The sequence below is a fragment of the Apostichopus japonicus genome, chromosome 23 (assembly GCF_037975245.1).
Source record: "Apostichopus japonicus isolate 1M-3 chromosome 23, ASM3797524v1, whole genome shotgun sequence".
Lineage (NCBI taxonomy): Eukaryota > Metazoa > Echinodermata > Holothuroidea > Aspidochirotida > Stichopodidae > Apostichopus > Apostichopus japonicus.
In genome coordinates this window covers 82,416-99,641 of record NC_092583.1, presented here as the reverse complement: position 1 = coordinate 99,641, position 17,226 = coordinate 82,416, and the positions used below count along the sequence as shown (strand labels likewise).

The window sequence follows — 17,226 nt, the reverse complement described above, 5'->3', positions numbered from 1 at the left end:
ATACCCATAAACATTAATGTGTATATGCAAAAGCATTGGTAGACCAAGATTGGAAGTAAAGGGATGTGTGTAACAGAAGTTTGAATGTTATTTTGGAAATACATGCAGTATGCAAGAAAAGCCCCAACTGAAAAGCACTTGATGCCTTCGTTGCTTTAAAACTATTAAGCAACTGAATGAATGAAGGAAATGCTTTAGCACTGCTGCTATAGCATAGAGCATGTTTACAAGAACGGTTACATCTAACTCTTGGGAGAGTGAGTGTGCATGTAAGTGAAGCCTTGGCTTGTTAGCATGATATCTTAAGATGGGAACTTTTATTGTTGCCACTATTTACAAAAAATTGTAATGAAAGTAAAAAGGTCATTTGAGATTAACCCAATTAAAATTCAGGTATCTCAAGAAGGGAAGAGCTATTGGATGCATCTAACCACTTAGAATGTTAATGCCCTATATTGTTTACAAGAAGCTTAATGTTCTTAGTGGACAAAGGCTGTAAGCATCAACAGGTCAAAATGTGAATGCTATATCTCACTAGTCAAAAAATTAAATGGATCCCATATCCAGTGTCCAAGGTCACTTGAGGTCAAAGTGTGAAGGGTATAAATCATGATAACTGCAAGGGTCAAGTTTAAATGAAGTCTTTAGTTTGTATGCACCTTTTGGTATAAAAGAACCATAAATGAAATTTGATGGAGGTCAAAGGTCATTTGAGGTCAATATTGCTGAAAGTTTGAGAACCTGGTATTTAAAGCCACCTGAGTGAGTACAAGAACCCCATTGAAATTGGTGAAGGTGAGGAGTAATTTGTGTTCAACAGAGGTCAAACTGAAAACCACAAGTAAAGATGGAAATTGCAAGAGAAAACCTTCATGAACTTCAAACTAGGTACGTAGATCCATCTTTGTTAGAACACAAACTCTATGTGTTGAAACTTGTAGGGTCAAAGGTCATGTGAGTTAACATAGGTCAAAGTATGAAAACCCTGTAAATTGATGACTCAAACAGTGCAGTTTTCTTGAACTTAATATTTGATATTTAGAATACTTTTAGTGAGTACCAGAACCCTATTGAAGTTGTTTGAGGTCAAAGGTCATTTGGGAGTAACAGAGAAGGGAAGCCAATGATAACTGAAAAACTAAAGCTTAGATTAACTTTTGCATGTGGTGTGTAGATTCATTAGAGGTGAATGTTGGTCAAAGTGAGGACTCCTTGTAAATCTCAAAAAGCTCATCTGGCTTGAACTACATATTGGTGGAGATCAGAGGTCATTTGAGGTCAACTGAAAACAGTCTGAATACCAATTGGAACAATAACTGTTAAACAAAAGTATAAAGTGTGTGTAAAAGTAAGTACTGTGTTAGTGCCATGTTGAATTGATGGAGTTCAAAATCATTTGAAATTCCTGCACACCTGATAACTTATAATGTGAAGTTTGAATATCCCTTTACTTGGTACTAAGTTCAACATAAGTGACTACATACATCCTATCATTTTTAATCAATGTCATTTGTGTGCCACAAAGTCTGAAAACCTTGGAAACACAGTTTATGTTTATTAAAGTAAAGCATTGAATAGTTGATATGTGTGCACATTAATGCAAGGACCTTGCAGATTGCTTAAAGTGAATAATGGTCAATACTTCATCGTATGAATATGTGGCAAGGAGTCATTACGGACATTGGATTTCTGGTTTGCTCTCATGTGTTATGTGTTAACATCTGTTTAATAGAGCCATGTGCATCTTCCTGACAAATATTGTGCTCAACAGTATCCAAATATTACTGTTTAGTATTTAATAATGTTAATGTTACTGTAACTGATATGTTGTCAACTAGGACATGGTAGAATTCTGTCTACAATTAATCAGGACCTGGCATAATTCTCCATCCCTATATATACTTTGATTATCAATGCTTAAGTTGTTGTTGCTGTCTACATTTTTGGGTTTGCAAGATAATCTATATTTTGATTTCCCTTAGTAACTCCATGTAATTTCAACTCAAAGACTGAAACCATTGGCGTGCTGGTTCTGGAAGTCGACTTTCTCAACAAAAAGAGGTCTGTTTCTCTCATAGTTTTATAAGACTGAGTTTATTGATGGTTATTTGGTAATAATACTGACACTACATATTGCACTAACGAATACAGACCACGCACATAGACTAAACCTTTGAAATGTCCAGTCACTAGCGCAGCAATTTCACAGACAGTTCAACCCGCGTATTAACATCTACTGTGTATCTTGCACTATTTGTTGTCTATACAGCCTATTACATACACACACTTTACTTATATGTAACTGAGCAAGCTATGAACCCAACTCATGTACTTAAGATGATAAAGTCATATCCAATCACAAAGTCAATCTGCTTATAAAATGCACCAAAGATCCTGTAGTTATAATCTGAAACAATCCCTGCTTCAGCAGATCAAGCAGATCTTTTACACACTTTGAATGACATTTAGACAGAACAGCTGTGTACCACAATGTACACATTTTAGTGAAAACTGAAAATCAGAGACATACTCAAAAACTGACATTCCACTATCCTACTGTTAATCAGGTATGGGCCTTGGCAGAACCTGTTTCAATTGCATAACAAAGTTCTATCCTAATGTTAAACAGGTGATGGGCCTCATCATATGCCAATTGCATAACAAAGTACTATCCTAATGTTAAACAGGTATGGGCCTCGTCAAAACCCAATTGCATAACAAAGTTCTATCCTAATATTAAACAGATATGGGCCTCATCATATCCCAATTGCATAACAAAGTACTATCCTAATGTTAAACAGGTGATGGGCCTCATCATATGCCAATCGCATAACAAAGTACTATCCTAATTTTTAAACAGGTTTGGGCCTCATCATATCCCAATTGCATAACAAAGTACTATCCTAATTTTTAAACGGGAATGGGCCTCATCATATCCCAATAACATAACAAAGTCCTTCTTATGTTAGACAGGCGATGGGCCTCATCAAATGCCAATTGCATACAGAGTAATATCCTAATGTTCAACAGGTATGGGCCTCATCATATGCCAATTGCATAACAAAGAACTATCCTAATGTTAAACAGGTATGGGACTTTTCATATCCCAATTGCATAACAAAGTACTATCCTAATGTTAAACAGGTATGGGCCTTATCATATCCCAATTACATAACAAACTACTATCCTACTGTTATACAGTTGTAATCTTAGTGTATCCCAGTAACATAAAAAAGCATCATCCTACCTACTGTAAACCAGGTATGGGCCTCATCATATGCCATTACATAACAAAGTACTATCTTACTTATTAAACAGGTATTAAAATGTATTTGCAACCTGGATACCCAAAGTTTTAGTTATGAAGAAACCACAAATTTGATGACTCAAGAGCCTTGTTAAGCTGATATGATGAAAGTCCAAACAAATATCATGATTACTTGTTCTTTGGTGTGTAGCTTCAAAGTGGTTCTAGGCTTAGGCCAGCCACACAATACATGAGTCATGACTCGACGCAACTTGAGTGTCGTTAAGTAGACAATTGTGCATGGTCAGGCAGTGTGCATGGGTTTAAGACTACAACTGATCATGCATCAGCTTAAGTCTGGAAAACAGAACATGTAGCATATTCCTGACAGGCAGTCATGCAGTGTGCAGGGATTCACAACTGAAACTGCACAGTTCTCTGGTATTTCAATCTTCTCCAGAGGCTGAATGACAAGTAAAAGAATCTACAAGAAACAATATACAAGCACAGAATAAAGATAGGTTAATGAGCAGGGTGAACACAAAAGAGATAGATGTAAAGGATAAGTTGACAAAGGGTCGAGAGAAGAAAGAAAAGAAACCAACAGGGGGAAGAGGAGAGTTAGGAGATAATCTGTGGAAGGACAAAGAGAAGATTAAGTAAGAGGGAGGAGAATTACCTGCAGGAGGACAAAGATGGGAAAGTGCAGAGAAGAAAGTTGGAAGAGAGCTAGGAGAAGGGTGTTGACAGAGGGGGAACAAGGGGAGATGAAGGGGGGGGGAAAGAAAGGTTATTTATGTCCTTTCTGCATGTTGAGCCCATGAGGTTAAATGGTGCGAAGGTGTTGCATCCACAGACTCTCTCTGCTGAGTCATACTTTATTTAAATATAATCAATCACAGGTTCATAACTTTACATGTGACCTAGACATCATCAAAACTACTGTCAGTAGTGCACATTCTATAACTTAATGGGAGATTCAGTTATTCCTAGGTTATTGTTGTTGTTCCTTGATATCTTGCTCAGATTGCTGGCTTATATTAGTTCACAAAATGGTGCTATTAGATGATTTACAGTATCCTGCTACTCTTTGAGTAGATATTTTCATTTGTTTTGTAATAGTATGTGAAGTATAGTATGTTCATTTTCAAAGTGTCTAGTAATTTGTTTAGAGAATTCTTAGTAGCATATTGATATATTGTGTGGAGCTTTAAGCATGGTATTTTTCCATGACCTTTTCCTTCAGCACCACTCAAGAATCTTATGACACAAAGAAGATGGCTGTAGAATTCAATCAACAGTTCAATAGACAAGCTTTCACAGTGGGTCAGCAGGTAAATATACTTCTGGTGCTCTAGAATAACAGTCTCAATAAGAAAACAAGCATGAACACTGAATGTCTTCCCATGTGTGTGAAGTATTCGGTTAAGCTTGGACCTTAAAATAAACAAAAATATATGAAAATTGCAGGGATACTGTAGTAAGTCTGCAGTAATTGATGTGGGATAATATCCACAATGAAACCTGACTGTGCTGTTTTTATTTGGAGTTCTTTGATTTAGCCAGAGAACTAAAGAGAATGAAATCATTATTTAGGTTAATCTACAATATTTTAAATCGTCATCCACTTATCTCTATTGTTTGTGTGTTTGTGGGCTGCAGCTATATTAGGAACAGAAGAGACTACTGACTGGTTTGTGCGTCCCTTGACCATCTAGGGATGTTGCTTGTGTGGGTGTCTACAGTAGGTCTCTTTATATTAGGAACACAAGAGACTAGTGACTGGTTTATGCGCCTCTTGAGTCTCTAGTGCTGTTGTTTCTGTGTTTGTGGTCTGTTGCTATATTAGGAACACAAGAGACTGACTGGTTTATGCACCTCTTGAGTCTCTAGTGCTGTTGTTTCTGTGTTTGTGGTCTGTTGCTATATTAGGAACACAAGAGACTGACTGGTTTATGTGCCTCTTGAGTCTCTAGTGCTGTTGTTTCTGTGTTTGTGGTCTGTTGCTATATTAGGAACACAAGAGACTGACTGGTTTATGCGCCTCTTGAGTCTCTAGTGCTGTTGCATGTGTGTTTGTGGTCTGTTGCTATATTAGGAACACAAGAGACTGACTGGTTTATGCGCCTCTTGAGTCTCTAGTGCTGTTGCATGTGTGTTTGTGGTCTGTTGCTATATTAGGAACACAAGAGACAGACTGGTTTATGCGCCTCTTGAGTCTCTAGTGCTGTTGCATGTGTGTTTGTGGTCTGTTGCTATATTAGGAACACAAGAGACTGACTGGTTTATGCGCCTCTTGAGTCTCTAGTGCTGTTGCATGTGTGTTTGTGGTCTGTTGCTATATTAGGAACACAAGAGACTGACTGGTTTATGCGCCTCTTGAGTCTCTAGTGCTGTTGCATGTGTGTTTGTGGTCTGTTGCTATATTAGGAACACAAGAGACTGACTGGTTTATGCGCCTCTTGAGTCTCTAGTGCTGTTGCATGTGTGTTTGTGGTCTGTTGCTATATTAGGAACACAAGAGACTGACTGGTTTATGCGCCTCTTGAGTCTCTAGTGCTGTTGCATGTGTGTTTGTGGTCTGTTGCTATATTAGGAACACAAGAGACTGACTGGTTTATGCGCCTCTTGAGTCTCTAGTGCTGTTGCATGTGTGTTTGTGGTCTGTTGCTATATTAGGAACACAAGAGACTGACTGGTTTATGCACCTCTTGAGTCTCTAGTGCTGTTGCATGTGTGTTTGTGGTCTGTTGCTATATTAGGAACACAAGAGACTGACTGGTTTATGCACCTCTTGAGTCTCTAGTGCTGTTGTTTCTGTGTTTGTGGTCTGTTGCTATATTAGGAACACAAGAGACAGACTGGTTTATGTGCCTCTTGAGTCTCTAGTGCTGTTGTTTCTGTGTTTGTGGTCTGTTGCTATATTAGGAACACAAGAGACAGACTGGTTTATGCGCCTCTTGAGTCTCTAGTGCTGTTGCATGTGTGTTTGTGGTCTGTTGCTATATTAGGAACACAAGAGACTGACTGGTTTATGCACCTCTTGAGTCTCTTGTAGACGACTAAACACCCATACCTCTTCTGGTAGAAGACTAAACACCCATACCTCTTCTTGTAGAAGACTAAACACCCATACCTCTTTTTGTAGAAGACTTAACACCCATACCTCTTCTTGTAGAAAACTAAAACACCCATACCTCTTCTTGTAGAAGACTAAACACCCATACCTCTTCTTGTAGAAGACTAAACACGCATACCTCTTTTTGTAAAAACTAAAACATCCATACCTCTTCTTGTAGAAGACTAAACACCCATACCTTCTTGTAGAAGACTAAATACTCATACCTCTTCTTGTAGAAGACTAAACACCCATACCTCTTCTTGTAGAAGACTAAACACTCATACCTCTTCTTGTAGTAGACTTAACACCTATACCTCTTCTTGTAGAAGACTAAACACCCATACCTCTTCTTGTAGAAGACTAAACACCCATACCTCTTCTTGTAGAAGACTAAACACCCATACCTCTTCTTGTAGAAGACTAAACACCCATACCTCTTCTTGTAGAAGACTAAACACCCATACCTCTTCTTGTAGAAGACTAAACACCCATACCTCTTCTTGCAGACAACCATACCCATTATCACCATATAAGCTAAAAAACCTGTTTGATAGCTTGTCAAGTCAAGAATGGTCAGCTCTTAAAAGTTTGTTAATGCATTGTTAATGTTGAATGTTATCATATAAATATGGACAGGAATAATGAAGCCTGTAATCTTTCTGGTTTAATCTCCAATCTAGATGTGTGGGTGCTGTAATCTTCTATATTCTTGTAACTGAAGAGAAGAGCTTTTATGCCCAAACAGGACACTACTTTTGAGCCACATCAAACTTGTTTCTTTTTGGATTGATAGACAACCTTAATAACTGTCATCACACATTGAAGTTTATTTCTTTCTTGTTTTCTTCGTCCTTAGCTGGTGTTTAATTTTAGCGATCAAAGGAAAATGCTTGGTTTGGTTGTGAAGGAAATTGAAGGTAAGAGTCCAAGTCTTCTCTCTCAGTTCCTGTCAGTATTGTTTGATAGATTTATAGCCCTGTCAGCTATGGTTCTGAATGGTAGATTAGTAGGGACAGGGAGGTAGTGGGTGTGGAAAATGGACACTATGTTCTGCATTTAATATATTGTAACATGAGTTGTGAATGGCACAGATAATATATATTTACAGTCTAAGGATATTTACACATTGGCCCTTCACTGATGGTTTCTCAATAAGTGTCTCCTCGTAGAAACATTTTATATTTCATGTGGCAAAGCTTAATAGCACCATTTTTTGATTCACAGTTTCCCACTTTATCACATGGTTCATGCTCTACATGGCTCATTCTTAAAGGTTCAGTGTTTAGACACATTGCTTGGTAAATTCCTCTTTATCTGTATTACATTTTGATAATTATAATAATATTTTGTGAATAATTTTCTCCATTACTTCACAGCCTTGGATGCTTCCTCACTGTCTCTTGAAAAAGGAAAACAAAAGATAACTAAGGTATAGTGTAGCCTTGTATTCATCATGTGTCATATTTTTACTTAGATTACATTAGAATCATAACTTGTGTGTTGACAAGTGTTTTGACTGTATGTATGGTATTATTTTTCTTTTAAAGGTTCCTTGTTTAGGAATAGCACAGTTCCAATAATTTTCTATATGTAAGGGGGGAAAAAACTTTTACAATAATGCTCCATGCATTTTAGAAAGCAAAGTTAGGACAATATTTGATAAATAAAGGATTTGCTCCCATCCCACCCCAATGAAGGAGAAAAATGTGAAAGCTATGTTATTATTGTCTTAAATATGTCTAATGAACATGAGAGGGATGCACCTCATTCAAAATCACTATGAACATTGTTTCTTTTTTATTACATAGATCAAGATGGGAGTCAGCACACCAAATACAGAGATTGTTTTTGAGAAGGCACCTGAATCATCAGTTAATTTAATAGGAAGTGCCACAAGGTTAGTCTTTTCATCATTCCTAGGTTAGTTCTTGGCTACATTCATTATTGAGCCAGGTTATTGTCCAAAAATATAAATACCTTGTGAACAAGCTTACTGAACTTTGGTAGCATTGGGGAATGTCTTAGTAAAATGATAGGTGCCCTTTAAAGAGTATCACATTTTGTGCAGTTTTTTTAGATGTCAAAAGGTCAAAAGGCGGCAAAATATGAAAACTTTGTACACAAATTCACAAGTTCTAGTTTGTTCAATCTCATACTTTGTATGTAGTTGCGAATTGGAGAGTTCTCAGCTGCTTTTGTGCTTGGGAAAGTTCAAGGGTCATTTGAGGTCAATAGATGTCAAAGTCTATAATTCTTTAAATTTGATAACACCAAAAGTAAACCTTAGATGAACTCTATACATTAGTATAAGAACCCTAGGTCACTTAAGGTCAACAGGTGGCAAAGTCTGAAATACATGTAACTGTGAAAACTCCAAAACTCAAGCTACAATTAACATGTGAGTTCTTCGGTGATATCATTTTCTTTGGTGAACATAGTTTGGTCAACTTCAGTTCAGTTTAGTTTGTAAAGGGGCTGAATTTACGAAAGGTCTGAAATAATCTTCAACAATACATACAGTCAGCCAGGAAATGAAATCTGCTTCAGAGAGTTGATATTCTTGTGTTAGGTGATTTAACAATCTCAAGTGGTGGTTATGAGATTTTCACACTCTGAGCTTCAAGCAGTCAACTTGTTATCTCAAAACTGACCTTATGCTGTGTGATTTATACTAGATGACTTTGGCTTGGCAGTAAGTTATGAAAATATTCACAGTGATTAAACAATGCCATGTAACTCTCATTGATTTATAACAATTATTAAAGTGGTGGTTGGTGGCACAGCTAATTGCAAGCTTGATATTGGTAAAAGAAAATGTTCATTTGCTCATACCTAGAACATCTCTGTGTCTATCCTTTACACAAGAAGATTATTCTTTGTAGATATGAAAACATTTTCGAATAAAAACTTTATACTGTAAATCCTTACCCATCACTTAATTGGTTGATACCCATAAGCGAGGGCTACAAATAAGAGCTGGAAATCTCTGATCTTTTGGTCTCCCTTAGTTTTTGGGCAAAGTTTACTCACTTGCTCTACATAAGTCAGCTTGTTAAGTGGGATTTTGAACAAATTATATGTCAAGGAATCACAATGCCTCCAGGCCTTCGATGTTGGTCTTTGATATTGGGGTGGCTCACAAGAATAATTTTCCCTAATATGCTTTGGATTACTAAAAAAAAACCACAATATATAAAGCTGATTTTTTATTAATGATGTATTTTTAGTTACTAGTAAATTATTTGGCAAATCCGGCAAAATTAAGAAAAACAGCCGGCCTGATACCAGATTTGATAAAATTCCAAATCTGGCGCATCCCTATTGCAACGACTGACTCACTGGTAACATTTGCAATTATCTTTTGCTCTGTTGTCAAGCATGCTAAATGCACATAGCATAGCGCTTACTGTAGCATGTAGCTACGTGACATACTAGCTACTTGAAATTTGTCAAAAACAACTGCATGTTAAATGGTTAACAAATTGTCAAAACTGTTACCATGTTAAATTGTCAAATGTTTTTGAACCATTTTCTTGTAAATTCTTTAGTAATGTTGAAGTGATAAACTTCCAACATTACTGGTAATTAATGTGATAAATTAGAGCTGTTTTTTAACTTATAAACAATCAAAATGAAACATTTTCCTTTACTCAGATGTTGATCACTCAATACCTCTTGGTATCTTTAACATCATTCCAATATGAATTTGGTTGCTGAGGTATACCAGAAACTTTCTTAGTATGGTTCATTATGCTTGCAATGCCAATTTCCCCATGCAGATTATTCCTAGGATATTTGTGCTAATATGCATAGCATTACCTGAAGATAACTAGGTATGCATCAGTGATTATGGAGGGTCATTGATAATTGTCTGCTTAGACATGAAATATATTTATTATATGTAACAGATCAGCTGGCAGACAGTCCATTATCAATCCAGATTGGGATTTTCAAAAGATGGGTATAGGAGGACTCGATAAGGTAAACTTCTACATCAGTACTTAATGTTATTCTTTTCTTCATACTGAGTTTACTTCAGTACACTGTTTCTCTGTTCTCCTGTACCTAGAACTGCTTTTGTCCATCTACTAGAACCCTGAAATCCTGAAATAGGTGGCTGAGGTTTGATGTTCATATCAGCCATAAAGTACTGAACATTCTCATCCTGGAATGTAGTTGTATTGTAAAAATGCCAGATTAAGCACTCACTTGGCTTGTAGCTAACACATTCAATGCAGTTGGGGCTTTTTACCAACTTGGAAGACTACCTCAGGGGGAGGGAATCAGGGGGAGAGGGAAAAGGTTTCCCTCTTTCCAAACATTTGTAATGAATTCCATATCTGCTTAAGAATCCCTTCTTTGTGTATGAAATAAGTCTTCTTTACTGTAAGGATCAGAGAAACTGGAGGAAAGTAGCTTCGTAGTTATGAGTATACACACTTTGTCTCCATTTTACCATTTGGTACCCATAGATGTACTACTGTAACATGAGTGATGATATTTTCTTATCCCCATTTTACCATCCTCTTCCCTAGATGTACTTAATCTAATACGAGTGATGATATTTCCTTGTCCCCATTTTACCATCTGATACCTCAAGATGTACTAAATATAATATGAGTGATGGCACTTCTTGTCCCTATTTTACCATCTGATTCCCCTACATGTACTACTGTAATATGAGTGATGATATTTTCTTATCCCCATTTTACCATCCTCTTCCCTAGATGTACTTAATCTAATAAGAGTGATGATATTTTCTTGTCCCCATTTTACCATCTGATACCTCAATATGCATAGGCGTAGGAAGCAGGGCAGGGGGGAGGAGGGCTGGCGGGGCTGCAGTCCCCCCCAACCAAAATTTTTGGTGAAAATTCAGGTAATTTGCTTAGAATTTTTCGGGCACCTACTGAAAGAAGAATAATTTGCAATGTGTTTTCCCTTTTTTTGGTGAAAATTCGGGCATTACGCTGAGAATTTTTCGGGCACCTACTGAAAGAAGAATAATTTGCAATGTGCTTTTCCCTCTTTTTGGTGAAAATTTGGGCAAAATGCTGAGAATTTTTTCGGGCACCTACTGAAAGAAGAATAATTTGCAATGTGTTTTTCAATGGTTGATCTTTTATTGTTATGACCATTATTGTTGTAACGACTTCCCCAATAATGATAACCAATATGGAAGGGTAACAACACAGAAAATGAATGTATGTTATTGGCATGTGATGTAATAACTGATGAATGCCTATGTGATATACAGATTAACATGTTGAACGCGCTCATTGAGCGCGCAAAAATTTTTGGTTATATTTTTCGGGCAAGTCGTTACAGCCCTCCCAAATCAAATTAGGCTCCTACGCCTATGATAATATTTTCTTATCCCCATTTTACCATCCTCTTCCCTAGATGTACTTAATCTAATACGAGTGATGATATTTCCTTGTCCCCATTTTACCATCTGATTCCCCTACCTGTACTACTGTAATATAAATGATGATATTTTCTTGTCATTACTCATAATTATCCAATTAGTATATCAATTTTCATCTCATTCCATTCTACAGGAATTTTCTGATATCTTCAGGAGAGCCTTTGCATCTAGAATATTCCCTCCAGATCTGGTTGAGGAAATGGGTAAGGAGTAAGCACAAAAACAAGGATCTGAATGAGATTATTAAAAGGGCTTTGTGCATCTCAAGAGGTGTGTAGTATCTTGCTGTGAATTGTACCTAAAGTAGATCTATTTATTTTACCAAAAGAGATTAATAGAATGGTCATTACCAGGGCTCCTCTGATACCTGATGGGACACAACTCTAAAGGGATTAATAGAATGGTCAATACCAGGGCTCCCCTGAAACCTGATTGGACACAAATTGAAAGGGATTAATAGAATGGTCATACCCAGGACTCCCTTGACACCTAATGGGACACAAATTGAAAGGGATTAATAGAATGGTCATTACTAGGGCTCACCTTATACCTGATGGGACACAACTCTAAAGGGATTAATAGAATGGTCAATACCAGGGCTCCCCTGAAACCTGATTGGACACAAATTGAAAGGGATTAATAGAATGGTCATTACCAGGGCTCCCTTGACACCTCATGGAACACAAATCTAAAGGGATTAATAGAATGGTCATTACTAGGGCTCACCTTGTACCTGATGGGACACAACTCTAAAGGGATTAATAGAATGGTCAATACCAGGGCTCCCCTGAAACCTGATTGGACACAAATTGAAAGGGATTAATAGAATGGTCATAACTAGGGCTCCCTTGACACCTAATGGGACACAAACTTGAGGGGATTAATAGAATGGTCATTACCAGGGCTCCCTTGACACCTCATGGAACACAAATCTAAAGGGATTACTAGAATGGTCAATACCAGGGCTCCCCTGAAACCTGATTGGACACAAATTGAGAGGGATTAATAGAATGGTCATACCCAGGACTCCCTTGACACCTAATGGGACACAAATTGAAAGGGATTAATAGAATGGTCATTACAAGGGCTCCCCTGAAACCTGATTGGACACAAATGTAAAGGGATTAATAGAATGGTCATAACCAGGACCCCCTTGACACCTAATGGGACACAAAATGAGAGGGATTAATAGAATGGTCATTACAAGGGCTCCCCTGAAACCTGATTGGACACAAATTGAGAGGGATTAATAGAATGGTCATACCCAGGACTCCCTTGACACCTAATGGGACACAAATTGAAAGGGATTAATAAAATGGTCATTACAAGGGCTCCCCTGAAACCTGATTGGACACAAATGTAAAGGGATTAATAGAATGGTCATAACCTTGACCCCCTTGACACCTAATGGGACACAAAATGAGAGGGATTAATAGAATGGTCATTACAAGGGCTCCCCTGAAACCTGATTGGACACAAATTGAGAGGGATTAATAGAATGGTCATACCCAGGACTCCCTTGACACCTAATGGGACACAAATTGAAAGGGATTAATAGAATAGTCATAACCAGAACTCCCTTGACACCTAATGGGACACAAATTTGAAGGGATTAATAGAATGGTCATTACCATGGCTCCCCTGAAACCTGATGGGAAACAACTCTAAAGGATGAATAGAATGGTCATTACCAGGGCTTTTTTTACACCTGTTGGGACACAAATCTAAAGGGATTAATATAATGGTCATTCTGAGGGCTCCCCTCACACCTCAATGAGGAGCACATGATTAAGCAAGTCTTGTATAGAAAGTGTGGTTCAACCAATGAACATTATTGTTGAGAGTGTCCTTCTTTGGCATATGACTGAGTGTGATTAGTATATCAGTCATATTGAATGGACTAATAAATCTATCTGTCTTTCAGCCTTGTTTAATGACCCTATTACAAAAAAGTGATTATCTATCAAACATTTTGCTTATCATTGTGTGATTGAGGATGTTATATGTTCCAAAGTCAACAAGCGAATGTAAAATATTCTGACCATAATATATGATGTACCTTATGAGCTGCTGTCTTACTCACCAGTGACATGTTTCATTTTAACAGGTCTCAGTCATGTAAAAGGTATTCTTTTATTTGGACCACCTGGCACTGGGAAAACTTTGATGGCCAGGACAATTGGCAAAATGCTAAATGCTAGAGAGCCTCAGATTGTGAATGGTCCTGAAGTGCTTAATAAATTTGTGGGGGAGTCTGAAGCAAACATTAGAAAGTTGTTTGCAGCAGCTGAAGAAGAACAAAAACGGGTAAGTTTGTGGAGGAATATTCACTATTGAGGATGTTATTTTAATTGGTCTCAAATCAAAATGGCATCCAAAAATTGATCATCACTTACATTAGCATTGTATTGGTAGGAACATGTGTTGGAAATGCTCAGGTAAGAAATCCCACACAAACATTGTAAACACTCCCAAACAAACACCATTGCCCCGGCTGAACATCTCAATCCCACACAAACACTGTTGAAAGTACCAACCAGACATTGTTGCAGAGACTGAACATATCATTCCCAAACAAAGACAGTGAAAATCTGACACAAACACTATTGTATGGACAGAACATTTCAGTTCCACACAAACATTGTAAACACTCCCAAACAAACACCATTGCAGTGGCTGAAAATCTCAATCCCACACAAATACTGTTGAAAGTCCCACACATCCCTCACATTAAAAATCCCACACAGACAATGTTTACAGAGGCTGAACATTCATTTTCATGCAAAAATTTTTTAAATTTCAACACAGACAATGTTTTCAGAAGCTGAACATCTCAATCCTGCAGAAAAAACTTCAAATCCCACACAGACAGTGTTTGCAGAGGCTTGAACATTCAAAAATCCTGCACCGACAATGTTACAGAGACTGAACATTTCCATACCACCCAAAAATGTCAAACATCTGACAAAAACACTAATGGAGAGACTGCACATCACATCCTCATGCAATAACCATGACAATCTCAAACAAACACTGTTGCACAGACTCACCATTTCAATCCCATTTCAATTAACAGGTTGGAATCAATAGTGGCCTCCATATTGTTATCTTTGATGAAATCGATGCCATCTGCAAGCAGAGAGGAACAATGGTGAGTTTACAAGGTTTAAAACAGGGTTGTCCAACCTTTTGCAGAGGAGGGCCACATAGAATGATGATGATGAAGGAGGGGGCCGCATGAACCCTACGCTCGATTTCTTGCCCGAAGCCCAAGGCAACAAAATGTGAGCACTGTGTGCGGAGCGCACTGATTTATTTTCCTTCCTGATAAAACAGATGAATAAAGTTCAGCCCCCCCCCCCTCCGCTGAGAGAGTGTCACACAAACTGAACTGTATGCAGTTTTTTGGACCCAGAAGGTTCGAATGATATAGCTTCAATTGTTATCAATAAATCTGCTCACTAAAATTTCGCACCGTAGAGCATGTCTGGCGGGCTGGACGCAACCCTGGCGGTGAGCCGGACTGGCCCGCGGGCTGTAGGTTGGACAACCCTGGTTTAAAATAACCTTCTTTTTTTTGCGATATAACATACTTTATCTCTTAAGTTCATTGTCTTTATAGTAGATATGATTGTTGATACTTTAAAACCAAGTAGTGGTCACAGAAGTTCTTCAAAATATTAAAGCATTTAAAAACTGCTTACTCTGGAATGAGTTGATGTCATTGATTGGTAAAGAAGTTTGCAGTCACTTGATGGTAAAATGTTGGTTTTCTGTCATTTGTAAGGGAGGCCTCCAGGGGCACTGGTAAATTATCATCAGTTGATAGTCATTACCCTTTCTTATGAAAGTAGTCTGATTATCTGATGAAATGGAAATTCAGGGAACACTTTTTTTTCTCCCTAAGACATAATGTGTTAGACATAAGTAGTCAGCTTTAAACATCATAATTATTTTTACAAACCGGAGGAATTCAACCACATCATGGGTGTAAATTCTTTGTTGTGTATTTAAGTTCCTAGAGTGAAGGATTTAGTTTGGCATTGAGTTGGGGACTGGTTTTATTGGGGAGAACATAAGATTTGTCCTTGATTTGCTTACTCTGCTCCTTATCTGTGGAACCAGCCACCAGACCATATTATATTTTGCACTAAACTTTCTACGGTTGATAGTTGCCTAAAGACTCATTTCTTTACTTGGTCCTTTGATTGCAATTGACTTGCTTTGTTCAGTGCCTAGAGCAGCTACTTCTTGTTTCTGATTTGGCACTATATGTAATGAGAGCACAACATGTGTGTTAAACAAGGACTTCACTGCAAGAGGCACTATATGTAATGAGAGCACAGCATGTGTGTCAAACAAGGACTTCTCTACAAGAGGCACTATATGTAATGAGAGCACAGCATGTGTGTTAAACAAGGACTTCTCTACAAGAGGCACTATATGTAATGAGAGCACAGCATGTGTGTCAAACAAGGACTTCTCTACAAGAGGCACTATATGTAATGAGAGCACAGCATGTGTGTTAAACAAGGACTTCTCTGCAAGAGGCACTATATGTAATGAGAGCACAGCATGTGTGTCAAACAAGGACTTCTCTACAAGAGGCACTATATGTAATGAGATCACAGCATGTGTGTTAAACAAGGACTTCTCTGCAAGAGGCACTATATGTAATGAGAGCACAGCATGTGTGTCAAACAAGGACTTCTCTACAAGAGGCACTATATGTAATGAGAGCACAGCATGTGTGTCAAACAAGGACTTCTCTGCAAGAGGCACTATATGTAATGAGAGCACAGCATGTGTGTCAAACAAGGACTTCTCTGCAAGAGGCACTATTTGTAATGAGAGCACAGCATGTGTGTTAAACAAGGACTTCTCTGCAAGAGGCACTATATGTAATGAGAGCACAGCATGTGTGTTAAACAAGGACTTCTCTGCAAGAGGCACTATATGTAATGAGAGCACAGCATGTTTTTTAAACAAGGACTTCTCTGCAAGAGGCACTATATGTATTGAGAGCACAGCATGTGTGTCAAACAAGGACTTCTCTGCAAGAGGCACTATATGTAATGAGAGCACAGCATGTGTGTCAAACAAGGACTTCTCTGCAAGAGGCACTATATGTAATGAGAGCACAGCATGTGTGTTAAACAAGGACTTCTCTACAAGAGGCACTATATGTAATGAGAGCACAGCATGTGTGTTAAACAAGGACTTCTCTACAAGAGGCACTATATGTAATGAGAGCACAGCATGTGTGTCAAACAAGGACTTCTCTGCAAGAGGCACTATATGTAATGAGAGCACAGCATGTGTGTCAAACAAGGACTTCTCTGCAAGAGGCACTATTTGTAATGAGAGCACAGCATGTGTGTTAAACAAGGACTTCTCTACAAGAGGAATGTGTGAAGGATGCCCTCGATG

The 17,226-nt window shown here is 37.9% G+C and overlaps 1 protein-coding gene across 2 annotated transcripts in view; it reads left to right on the top strand.

The window, feature by feature from the left end:
• Window positions 1–17,226, top strand: part of LOC139964606 (vesicle-fusing ATPase-like) — a 57,037-nt gene that overhangs the window by 5,440 nt on the left and 34,371 nt on the right. For both annotated transcript variants that reach the window (XM_071966335.1, XM_071966334.1), the window contains exons 5-13: window positions 1,983–2,061; window positions 4,494–4,581; window positions 7,225–7,285; window positions 7,745–7,797; window positions 8,177–8,265; window positions 10,277–10,349; window positions 11,930–11,999; window positions 13,904–14,103; window positions 14,873–14,947. In XM_071966335.1, the coding sequence (XP_071822436.1) occupies window positions 1,983–2,061; window positions 4,494–4,581; window positions 7,225–7,285; window positions 7,745–7,797; window positions 8,177–8,265; window positions 10,277–10,349; window positions 11,930–11,999; window positions 13,904–14,103; window positions 14,873–14,947 (788 nt within the window). The remainder of the gene's footprint in view (window positions 1–1,982; window positions 2,062–4,493; window positions 4,582–7,224; window positions 7,286–7,744; window positions 7,798–8,176; window positions 8,266–10,276; window positions 10,350–11,929; window positions 12,000–13,903; window positions 14,104–14,872; window positions 14,948–17,226) is intronic.